We start from the raw sequence: 12,578 nt of genomic DNA, 5'->3' as shown, positions 1-12,578 counted from the left end.
AACACTGTCACTCTTTCCACCATTCAATTAAATTTACACACGAAACATCTATGGAGAAAATAAACTTCCTTGATACTACGAGTTACATCCAGAACTGAACCATTATAACGGACCTTCATACGAAAAAAAAAACGGACAAACATCAATTTCTTTCTCCTAAAAGTTGCCATCCTAAACACTGCTCCCGGGGTATCCCATTCAGCCAGGTATTGCGAATAGAGAGTATGCTCAACCGAAAATAAGCAAAATGCTAGATTTGGACAACAACGTAAACATCTAGTTGTTCGGGGATAAAATAACAACATCTTTGATACAGCTTTCGAAAGAGCAAACAACACTAGTCGCCAGGAACTTCTGAAGTACAAGGATAAAAATAAAGGAGTCAACAGAACACCTCTTGTACTCACTTATCATCCTGATTTTAAAAATGTGTCATCCATTGTTCAAAAGCATTGGAAAATTGTAGAAAATGACTCCAATTTAAAAAAAAGTATTTTCCTCACCACCAGTCATGGCCTTCAGAAGACATAAAAACATCCGTGATAAATTAGTGACAGCTGTATTAACAAAACAACCTACTCCACCTCCCGGTTGCTACAAACAATGTGGCAGAAGGAATTGCTTATGTTGTAAATCTGCCAATACAAGCAGTTCTTTCATCAGCTCCTTTACAAAACAAAGGTATACCATCTACTCAAATTTTAACTGTAAAACGGTGAACTCAATTTATGTATTAACATGTAACACTTGTGGCATTCAGTATGTGGGAGAAACAATGGATAAATTTAATATTCGGCTTAATAACCATCGTTCATGTTCATGGTACAAAACCAACAAAAACTGTCCTCTCACAAGACATCTTCGCGCAAAGAAACATCCTTTTGATAATGTTACTTTCCAAATCATAGAAGTTAACACCGAGTGGGACACCACGGCGAGAAGGAGAAGAGAAAACTTTTGGATCCACCAGCTCCACACTTTAGAACCTGATGGTCTTAATGAAAAAGACGAGAAAAGATACAGGAAAGATAAAGAATAATTTAGTACACAGCATCGTCCTTTTTATTCTGTGATATTGGCCAATGGACGTTGCAAACTTCAACCACCAATTTTGTAAATAATTTTGAACTTCATCCAAATTTTGAATTCTTTACAAGACAGCTAAATTTATGTACAGTGAGCTGCAAAAGTTTCTTATCTACATCCGATTTCACCTGGATAAATGCACGCTTGATGAAGCTAGTTTGTCTAGCGAAATATTGCGTTTATTTTTTATCGCGTTGTAAATATTTTAAACATTCTAATATTTACATACTCAATAGTGTGTTAAAATTACATTGTTAGGCAATTTATAATTTCATTTGTGTAATTGAATTAATCTTTGTACTGATTAATTACCACTCAAATAGATTCGTATGTTATGTGTTGATATTTATAGTTACTTATACTATATAATTCACATATATAGATTGTGGTTTACCATCTACGTCGTCTGGTCTGCTTAGTACCGAACGTGACCTATTCCCGAATATGACTGTTTTGCCGAGTGTGAATTCGCATTGCTATACGACGTGTCTCGGTATTTATATATCCAACATTCGTGTATTTAGTTATGATGTTTCTTTTGTAAGTTCGATTGGAAACTTTGTTATGTTTTATGTTCGCTGTTGGAGACGACGTGGTTCGGTATTTATAAATCCCGCTTTCGGGAATTTTGTTGTTACTTTCGTATACGTGTGGGTCCGTCGGGTCATTTTGTGCTGAGTTGTTGTCTGTTTATTTCGTTTGTGGTTTGAATATTGTATTTTCGGTACATTTCAGAAATGTCTTATTTGTCAGTATAGTCGAGTTACTTGTGGTTCGACTACAGGGTTTTTGTTTTATGTTGTTTGTTTTCATGTGTGTTTACTGTCTGGTCTTACATGATCTTGCCTTATATTACACTTATTTTATTTTTATTTTCTATATGAATGTAAAAGTTAAAATAAAAAATCAGCTACTTCAGTTATATGATTTTAAGTTTCAAGCAACTAAATGCACAGGATTTTTTTGATTATACACAATTTTAATTTAGAAGAAAAAGCGACATGGTTAGAAACTACAAATAATAAAACCATTACAAACACAATTTCATTTAAATATTTTGTCATGGTTAGAGAATACATAAAATAACACCATACTCAAACTCAATCCCAATTTACTATTCTTGTACGTGTCTATAAATAAAACTAATCTATTTTATTTTTAGAAATTTTCCTGTGATAATATAAACGTCATAAAAAATACGTCACTTTTTGTGAGGTTGATCCATTCATGTGTCGCGCAGTTTATATTTCGTTTGTGGTGTCCTGGTGTGCTTTCGTAAATTTATGGGAGGTGTCCGTTGTTACTCTGTGGTTTACATGTTGTAATGTACTATCATCTTATTTATTTATGTATTTCTCTGTGCTGAGTGTTCTTGCGTTTGTTTGTACTGTATTCCTGTTACGTAGTGTTGTCATTTTAGCGGTATTTTTAACATTGCCATATAAACGGGAGGTTTGGCTAGCCATAAAACCAGGTTCAACCCACCATTTTTTTTTCTAAAAACGTCCTGTATCAAGTCAGGAATATGGCAGTTGTTATCTACAATATGTTTCTATGTATGTTGGCGTTTGCTTTTGTTGTAGTTCAGTGTTTCTGTTGTTCCGTTGTTTTCCTCTTATAGTTGATGTGTTTCCTTCGGTTTTAGTTTGTTACCCGATTTGTTTTTGCTAAATCGAATTATGACTATTGAACAGCGGTATACTACTGTTGCCTTTCTTTATAAAGCAGTAGTATTTATCATGAATAAAATCATTAGGAATAAATACAAAAAAGACAAGATTGACAGAATCCCATTTGTAATAAAAAATCAGACCTTTTTGGTGTTATCATTTGGACATTTTAGACAGATAACAAGAATGAGTTGGATATGCAGTATGTATATGCAGTTGATGATAAAGGGATATTTAAATGCTTGTAGAGGAAAAGAAAAATAGAAAAATAATTTATATTGCTTTGTTAAACACAGTTGTGTTACATTTCTTTCAGGATTTATTGAGGGATTCATAAAGTTTGGCAAAGGCGATGTGAAGATTATTAAGAAACCAATACCGGACGGGAAGTTTACAGGTGACTCCATGGTATGGCATTTCTGTTGCAGAGAAGACGGTAGTTGGAAAGATCCGTTATATCTACCAACTAAAGAACCATTTACATTATTCCCTACAGACAGTGAATGTCAAGAGGTGAAAGGTAACTTACCTTTATTGATTTTCTAATGATCTTTTCATAATAATAGTATATAACCATTGAATATGTCATTTAAATGTCAATGTGCCGTTTTAGTAGAGGCGGTGTTGCATGTTCTATACTTTTTTACGCTGTGTGCTTGTTTAATCTTGTTTGGCATGTGTTTACCCACATGTTGAAAAAACCTTAAAATATATTATAAGGGATGCACTAGTTTACATATGCTTGAACAAATAATAAACTACATATGCTAAATAGGAACAAATCACTTACAAGTAAGATCACTTTGAATATAACCAAATGCGTTTTCTGAAACCGACATCATCAAGTTTTACTCAGTAAACAATCTGCAGTACATGGAAATGTTAAATGACGTTTCGTTCATCCGAATAATCTAGTAAATGATGAACATTTTAAAGACGTATGTTTTAATTCTTCTACACATTCATTTGTTTAAAAAACGAAGGCTTCAAGGATAAAAGAAAATAATTGTTACGAAGGTAGCTGACTTTCACCGTATCAACAAGCAAAATTACGAAATAAATAAGAAATTGACAATCAAATAGCTGTGTTTCACTCTTCAAATCTCAATATTTCGAAGTAACTCAAAGTATATTATGTAGTAGCACACGATTTGTCATTCTTCTTTTAGCTTGAATTTGATTTTGTTTGTTTAACAGTGTGCATTTATTTTTGTTTTTAATATTATTTTTTAAATTGAGATATGAAAGCAGAAAAGCAGTGGTTCATGCTGAAGGGTGGCAGCAGAGTCCAAATTGCTGGGTTAGCACCAAATTCCCGGATAGCAAGAATAACGTCGATTTTTATCAACTTTTGCTACTACTGGCCAATTAATTATGGTATGCTTATACATCTTTAGTTCAGTATACGAAATATTGTTCCACTTGTAACTAGAATACAGCAAACTAAAGATAATGATAGAAATAAAGAAAACACCGATGTCTGATATAGGGAATTGTATTATTGCCTATAACCTTTACTCTTTTGCATTATGTATTCTGCTTTTGTTTATTTTCTACTATCAATAATAGGATAAGTGTGGTTAATGAAAATATTAAAGTCAATCATATCAACATCTACAGTTGCTGATACTGTTTTTTATTATAGGATAAAGCCAAGGCCAATTCTATTTAATATAACTATAAATTGCTCATTTTAGATAGTTAAATAGAACTACTGTCGATATTCCTGACATATTATAAAGATAGAGATATGTGACGGGTTAAATTATTTTTATCACATTTTAGATTGCGGTGACATAATAACGGTTTCAGAGGAGAACCCGATGGCCATCATAAATTCTCCAAACTTTCCACATACTTATAATTCTAAACAAGAATGTAGCTGGACAATTAAGGTAAATCTAATTGCTTAAACAATCTGTAGACAATTATAAGAAGTATGATAACAGAGTAGTATTAAGTTCATTGCATATCATAAAAATAATACGTTAAAGGTATGTTTAACCATAGTGATCATGGTACATTCTAACAGTTATTTCCTCAGATTTTGTATTGAGTCTACACGTTTTCCGAGAACTCCAAGTAGACGTTCATTTGTCTGTGAATTTTCAAAATTGTCTTACAAATGTAGCATGCTTATTTATTATTTATACTGCAATCAGCTATTTTACTATACAGATAAAGCTATACGTATAAACATTAGCTTTATACGTCAATGACCTCAACTAACCTATTAGCCACGCCTACTTACCGGAACTACTGTATTTCATCAACAACGTCACGTCACAACCATGACAACGTGTAGTAACAATTGTCAAACTTTTGTAAATTTAAACTTGTTGTCTTGAAATTCGTAATTTACATACCATGTTTATTAAATATTATTAAATTATTTTATTTTCTCTTTCTAATTCCTAAAAATGTCAATGTCTTATCGCCTGGACTTTATGAGTTACTACGCTTATAGGGAAATACCCAACAATGGTACACCAAGAGGGAAATTCCAAACACTTTTTTTTTAACAATAAATTTGTTACGTATTTTATTTTTTTTAATGTTTTTTATCGATTTCAGTATAAAGACAATATACGTATAGTGTCTTGAAATATGAAATTTATTTGTATTCGGCACGAAACGGGGAAATGCTCGGTAAACCTCGCATTACCCCCGTTTCTTAGCCTCATACAAATAAATTTCATATTTCAAGACACTATACGTATATTGTCTAAATATATTGTTTTGTTATAATTCAGGCCGTTAGTTTTCCCAACTGAATTGTTTCATATTTTTCATGTTGGGGCCTTTTATAGCCGACAATACGGTATGGGTTTTTCTCATTGCTGAAGGCCGTACGGATGCCTATAATTGCTTACATCTACTTCATTTGAACTTGGGTGGATAGTTGTCTCATTGGCAATCATACCACATCTCCTTATTTTTTATATTATATCAAACAACTAAAAACATTCATTATTTTACTGTTCATGAAATGATGATATAACATGAGGATATTAACGGACAGAATTCTACTTCGTCAGAATTGTCTCCCCATAACACGTACAGATTTTTCAATCATGATAGTGGAAGCCATTGTAGGGGTGAGGCACTGTCAATTTAGCTCTTGAAAATCGATATAATATTCTAATTGTGTCATTTCGATACTTACTTGTAAGCTGTATTCTAAAAGACAAATGTTTCTTCCAGCTAATAAGCATAATCGTTATTGTTTGAATGGTTGTCAAGGAAATTTTCAAAAGTTCAATAGAAAAAAAAAAAGAATATTTAAGTATTTCGTGGAAGGGAAGACTAGAAATTCTCAACGATTGAAGACTAATTATATTCTACATAACACACACAAAGTCATTTTTTAAAGTTATGTATTTTTAAAACCCAAGAGTAAAGTCTGTCTTAAAGGACTTTTGGCAAAAATGTAAGGGTGTGTCAGTGAACGGATTAACAGACTTTACTTTTTCTAGTACATATTCATAAAAAAATAATTTTAAGTACTCCTTAATTTCGATTTTTAAAATGAGTGAACGAAAATTAAAAACAAGTATGTGATAAACTAAATATTTTAACATTTGTAGTAGCAAGAAAGGTGTTTTATTTTGTTATTTGGACACACTTACTCTGTTGTGATGACTTTTTACAAAGGTATTTTATTTGACTCATACATATGATTTCTTAGTACTGACAGTGTGTATTTAAATTTTATTTTATCAACATGTAGCCTAATAATTTTAAAAGTAATGAATCTGAGGCACGATGATATCTCATCTGTTTTTGTATTATACGTTTGAAGGACAAAACAATTGACTCAAAAACGTCTGAACGGAAAAAACACTACCTGAATTTTAAGATAAGATGTTTGCCCATTTTCAGGAATTTTCACCATAATACTATTGTCAAGGTACAGTGCCAACAGTTTCTATGCATTAACTTTTGAAAAGTTTCATCAATGATTTTCAAATTATCTTGTGTTGTCACTGATAACTAAATGGAGATTATGTTTGATATTGACGATTTCAACTTTTACCGTTTAGGAGTTATGGTCCTTGATAGATTGGAAAATGGCACTTTATGTCGTTTTCGTGTCACAACTTTTTTAGTTTGTTGTTACTCATGACAAAAAATGGAGGTCAATTTCGATTTTAACGATTTTCATTTTTACCGTTCAAGAGTTTTGGTCCTTCATATATTGGGAAAAGACATTTTATGTCTTAAACGGGCAATGACTTATGAACCGTTCCACCAATACATTCAAATTGTATTATGTTGTTACTGATGACAAAATGAAGATACAGTTAGATATTTCCGATGTTCACTTCTATTGGTGCCATTTATGTTACAACTGTTTAGGAGTTACGGTCTTTAATAGATTGGAAAATTACACTTCATGTCCTTCCCGTGCAATAACTTATGAACCGTTCAACCAATGATTTTAAACTTTAAATATTTTTTCTAAGTGATGACAAAATAGAGATCAATATTAGATATTTATAATTTTTACTTGTGCCGTTTTCAACAGGATATACGCATGTTTGATGGACGGGAGTCATGAAAGGCCATAGTTGGTCTCAAATTTGACAAAAAATAAGACATTATCCAGAACAAACTATTTCGTATTATCGGATATAATCGGATTGTAATACTTTAAAAGAAAGTTAAATGTTTTTCTCTTGTCTAAATTTTAAAGGGTCAATGTCAAAGCAGCAATTAAGTAAAAAGTGCAAAAAGTATTTTTTTCAACACCATAAGTAGACAATGCAACCTCAGAATACGAAATTTTTCGTTAACCCTGATATTTAGAATTAGTTAGTGTATTTGTTTCAGTTGTAAAAATGCTAAATATGCTATTTGGCACAATTGGAAGGTCATAATGACCTTTATACAAAATGATTATAAAATACTCAATCCATTTACTTATATATGCATAAACACTTTTCAAAAGAATGAGACAGATTTTGTGGTTCAACAACCGTCAAGTAAAACAGTAAACCTGACTGTTCATATTGGTTTTGATATGAACAAAAACGAAGAGATGATCTATATGCCTCTTAGAAGTAAGTTGCAGAGCTCAATGATAAACTTTTTCAGTCAACTATTCTACAGCAAAATAAAATGTAAAGAGAAGTATGATAGTAATAAATTACCCCTCGATCTAAATTTGTGAAATATTGTTCCCAAATTCAGAAAAAAACAGAGGATGTTCTTTTGCATTCTGCTATTTATCTAAATAACAAATCATAAATGGTAACGGTCAAACGTATGTTTACTTTCAGAGTCCTGAAAATACCAAAATGAAGCTGACATTTGATAAATTTGACATTGAGTCAACTGTTGACAGTGAAACATCCTATCCCGTATGCGATGATTCATTAGAAGTACGATTTACACTACCAGGTCATCCAGGCGTCAAGTAAAATATTTTATTTGCAAAACATGTTTTTGATTTAATATAAGTCTTTTCATTTTAATCCACAATTTTTTGGACTACATCCCAAATACTTCTGACAGATATTATAGATAGTACTGAAAAGATTTAATAGTTTGATACAAAAAGCAAATGAAATAAAATTATGTTTACTTAACCAACTTGAGCAGGAAATCTTAAAATAGTTTTTCTGCTCACTTATGGTTTCCGTGTTAGTATGTAAATTCTGATAAATAGTAAAATCCGGAAGTCTGCTGTCTTGTAGAGAAAGAGATTAAAAAATATTTTGAAGCACAGTATATTTAAATAAAGCATCCATTAATATAGATAAATTTATATTGCAAAAATGTTTTGTAGTTACTGCGGACAAAGGTTTAGCTCTATAATAATTACAGAAGTGAATTACATTGGACTAACATTATCGTCCGGGTTAACAGGAACCGGAAATGGTTTTAAAGCTTTTGTGTCATTGATTACTGGTAAGTATATTCTATATCGGATATTGCACTATAATATCGCTTAGGTTTAAAATAGATTTCTGTCTCTGTTAATTATGACTATATTGTATATAAACTGTTAGAACATATAAAGAACATACTTAGCAATATCTTTTAAAGGACCTGAAAATATCTGAAACTTTTTTTGTTATGCAATGAAGTGCGAAATCCCATATTATGTTGTTAGTCGTATAGGAAAAGACGTAGAAACGATACACATGATAAATGTTGTAGGAATCTAATGTTGATGGCAGGTATTTGAAAGGGTTTGTTGAATATATGCACAAATTTTCTAGACCCAGTTTTAGAGCTTGACATAATGTAAAGACAGATGTCTACTGTCAATTGCCTTCTATATGAAATGTTTTAGAAAAGTACTCTCAAAAAAGTATTAACAAAAATACCGACCTCCAAGGAATCAAAAAGACTATAAAAACTGACAAAATCAAACGTTAAACTTTTATTAACCAACGGACCGGATGAAAAAATACTGTCATATTCCTAACTTGATATAGGCATTTTCCGAAGAAAAAGTTAAACCTGGTCTGATAGCTAGCTAAACCTCCAATATGTATGACAATTGTTCATAGTTCCGTTATATTGACAGCGACCCCAAAAGTCATTATATGTGAATGTGACAATAATTTGGATCCAGCAGCCATAGCTAGGAAAACATACGTCATAGACATACAACACAAGTGACAAAAAATTCAAACAAACATACAAATACAAGTTATTAAGTACTTAATTAACACGGAATTATTATTCAAACAGGACATCGCTAATACTTTGTACACCACTATAACAGTGTTTTTTCCCCGGCAACTGCGATACGTAAAATCAACTTTCAAATTATAATTCAAGTAAAACGAAAATTAAAAAGCAAAAACAGTTTACTAAAGTTCATGTTACAGTTTTATATGCACATTTGTAGATATACAAAATATCCCAAACTAGAACTAGAGGTAATCTTGATTTTGCTTTGAGGCGAGAGTTTTTGCTCGAAATTGCATTGAAGGCCTCACTTAACTTTGAGATTACAAACTGTAATAAAGGCATTGTTTCTTTGTTTTTTTTCAAGCGTGTAGTGATTTTGTATCACGAACAGTTACACCATCTCCGTTCTTATCAAGTACTCCAAGATGATTAAAAGATCATTTAATTTTAAAGTAAGCAAATGATTATTCAGAAACCACTAAACTGAGAGACAGACATGAACTACTAAATAACAACTTAGAATGATGAACTGAGACGGAAGGAGTCTACGAAAGTATGATTTGATGGATTGATTTACTTTCATTTTTTACATGCGCATGATTTTAATCATATTTTCTTATAATAGATAAAGACATGTGCTACACTGGTAAAGGTAATGATTACCGCGGCACAGTGAATGTCACAAGAACGTTTGAATCATGTTTACCTTGGACAAGAGTTCAAAACTGTCCTCATCACGCATTTAATTCTGGGTAATACTCTATGTTTCAGTCATAAGTAAATTCAAAAATTTCTCTGCTTATACAATTTCTGTTAAAAATCTTACGTTCTCTTAAATTATCAAATTGAAAAATGGCATTGATAATCAATCTTTTTATACCGTTTTGTTAGAAATATTTTTAATATTTTCTTGAATAAAACATTAAGCCTTGTGTGCTTATTCTTGTCATTTCTAGTATCTGTACGTTGTTTTGTTTTCACTTTCGTTTATAGACGAATTCTATTTGATTAACTTGCTTATTATTTGGAAACTCAGTAAAGCTTTAAACTTTTTTTTAAATGACCAAAGAATTACAGAAAAGCTTTTGCTATGATTATTCTGTATCTATTCGTATTCCTATATATTGTTTTTGAAGTGTAATCATATTCACAAAGAACTAATGTGTTAATACTTTATTTAGTGATTTAGACGATGATTTAGTTGACAATTACTGTAGAAATCCGGGAAGTGGAACAAAACCATGGTGCTATACTCACTATGAAGACTGTAACAGAAATTATTGTGATCCATGTGGCTTAGGTAAAATTCGTTGACATAAATAGATGAAAGGAAAACTGGGGAAAACAAAATCACATTTCGTCTTTTTAAAAGTATTAGTAAATCAATGAAAAATATATCAACTCTTAGGAAAAATCTGATGTCAATTGGTTAAAAACAAATATATTTACTATTTTCAACTGCTTTTCATCTAAATCATAAATGGAATTTGAAGTTAATGTTTTTTTTTGTGCAAAGATGAAAAAACAAATCTTATAGAGCAGACAGATGCATTATGCAAAGTTTAATCGGCATAACCCTTAGATGCTTCAAATGTTCATGTTAGAATGTTCTCTTATAAATTTTTATACACCATTACTAGTGATTGAGTAATTGCATTTAATTTTTAGTTTTAAATTTGGTGTTCAACATGTCAGCAAAGTATGAAAAAATCTTTTTCAACAAAGACCCCTATCTACCTCAGGTAAAACGATATGTTCAAAATCGTGTTATGATGTCTTGAAGTTTATACAAAGCTATTTCTGATTCAACTAAAATATTTTGTTTTTATTTTCTGGTTCTGATTAACAGTTCTAATTAAACGTTCTATTTATTTGTTGTGAGTACTACTTACAGTGGAAACCAGCATTTGCTACATACGAACTGTGTTTCCTGATAAAAACGTAGAGTGTAGAAAATTTTGGTTGAAAATAAGTGCGTTCTAAATTTTGAAATAAACTGCACTATAAAGTTTAAACTGATGTTTCATCTCTTAATGATAAAGATGACCTAAAACTACTTTTTACTGCTGTCTTAAGCTTAAGGTCTGCTGTAGCTCAAAATACTGCTAAACTTGCACCATAGTCAAATTGAAGATTATTTTATTTTCACAAAGTAATTTTTCACGATGAAAGTAATACATTTTCCCTGTGCATGCCTAGATATTACAAGTCATTCAGATACGACAAAGGCAAAACAATATTAAAGATATGGAAAGAAAAAATTTTGGGACGTATTACTAGTACCATGAAACCTGTTTTTACAATATTTGAATTATAAAGGTATAAATGAGTGACTAATTGTTTAGTGATATATTCGCAACTCCAAGTTTATTAGAAGTAGTATACATTAGCTCAAGATGATTGTTTTGCTATTAGCTACGTAATTTATCGTCTTTACATTTGTTCAAAGAAAGTTGTTATGATTTGTTGGATGACTGTGCTACTCTTGTTGCTGAAGAACCAACATTTTGTCAGAATAATGTAGAAGCACAAAGAATTTGTAGACAATCTTGTGGATTTTGTATGATGGGAAAACCAAAACCAGGTATATAAAACACATCAAAGTTATATTCAACTAATAGATATATCTTTTCAACTCTTATAAATCTAACTGAAAAATAGATATTTATATACTTTTTTTTACCTATATGGTATGCCTCTGTCTCAAGTCACTGGCAACATGTTTTCGTGGTTTCTAGAGTTTTATTTATCAGCATAGTCATCTGATCTGTCCCATTTATGATTATTACGTTTTGACTGAGTTTGGATTCGCATGGCAGATGGTGCACGCATAGCATGAGATGCTTATCCTGTCGACGGACTCAATCTCGCTTCTTTAAAGTTCATGCAATTCCCGCAGTGTTTGTGTTTACTCCGATTTGTTTCTCCCTTATCGATGTTATTGAGATTTGAATATCGGTTGACAACTGTTCCCTTAAATTAACTGGCATTTTTACAGGAATCTGACAGTACTACATAAAATGTATTGCATTTGACATCTCCATTCTTTTTTAAAAGGATTTCCAAGGTATTGTTGGAAGTATTTTTAAACATCTAGCAGGAAAAACCTAATTTTATACAAATTAAATTCTTGAATGTCTTACAAAGTAAAATTTCATATTATGTGTTCATCAA

At 31.2% G+C, this 12,578-nt stretch overlaps 1 protein-coding gene across 1 annotated transcript in view; it reads left to right on the top strand.

The window, feature by feature from the left end:
* Positions 1-12,578, top strand: part of LOC127738897 (uncharacterized) — a 64,714-nt gene that overhangs the window by 27,823 nt on the left and 24,313 nt on the right. The window contains exons 12-18 of the mRNA XM_052250382.1: positions 3,073-3,276; positions 4,542-4,651; positions 8,039-8,175; positions 8,548-8,669; positions 10,030-10,156; positions 10,586-10,704; positions 11,854-11,988. Coding sequence (XP_052106342.1) covers positions 3,073-3,276; positions 4,542-4,651; positions 8,039-8,175; positions 8,548-8,669; positions 10,030-10,156; positions 10,586-10,704; positions 11,854-11,988 — 954 coding nt within the window. The remainder of the gene's footprint in view (positions 1-3,072; positions 3,277-4,541; positions 4,652-8,038; positions 8,176-8,547; positions 8,670-10,029; positions 10,157-10,585; positions 10,705-11,853; positions 11,989-12,578) is intronic.

This window comes from Mytilus californianus, unplaced genomic scaffold (assembly GCF_021869535.1).
Source record: "Mytilus californianus isolate M0D057914Y unplaced genomic scaffold, xbMytCali1.0.p SCAF_1, whole genome shotgun sequence".
Classification (NCBI taxonomy): Eukaryota; Metazoa; Mollusca; class Bivalvia; order Mytilida; family Mytilidae; genus Mytilus; species Mytilus californianus.
This window is presented reverse-complemented; position numbering and strand designations above follow the sequence as displayed.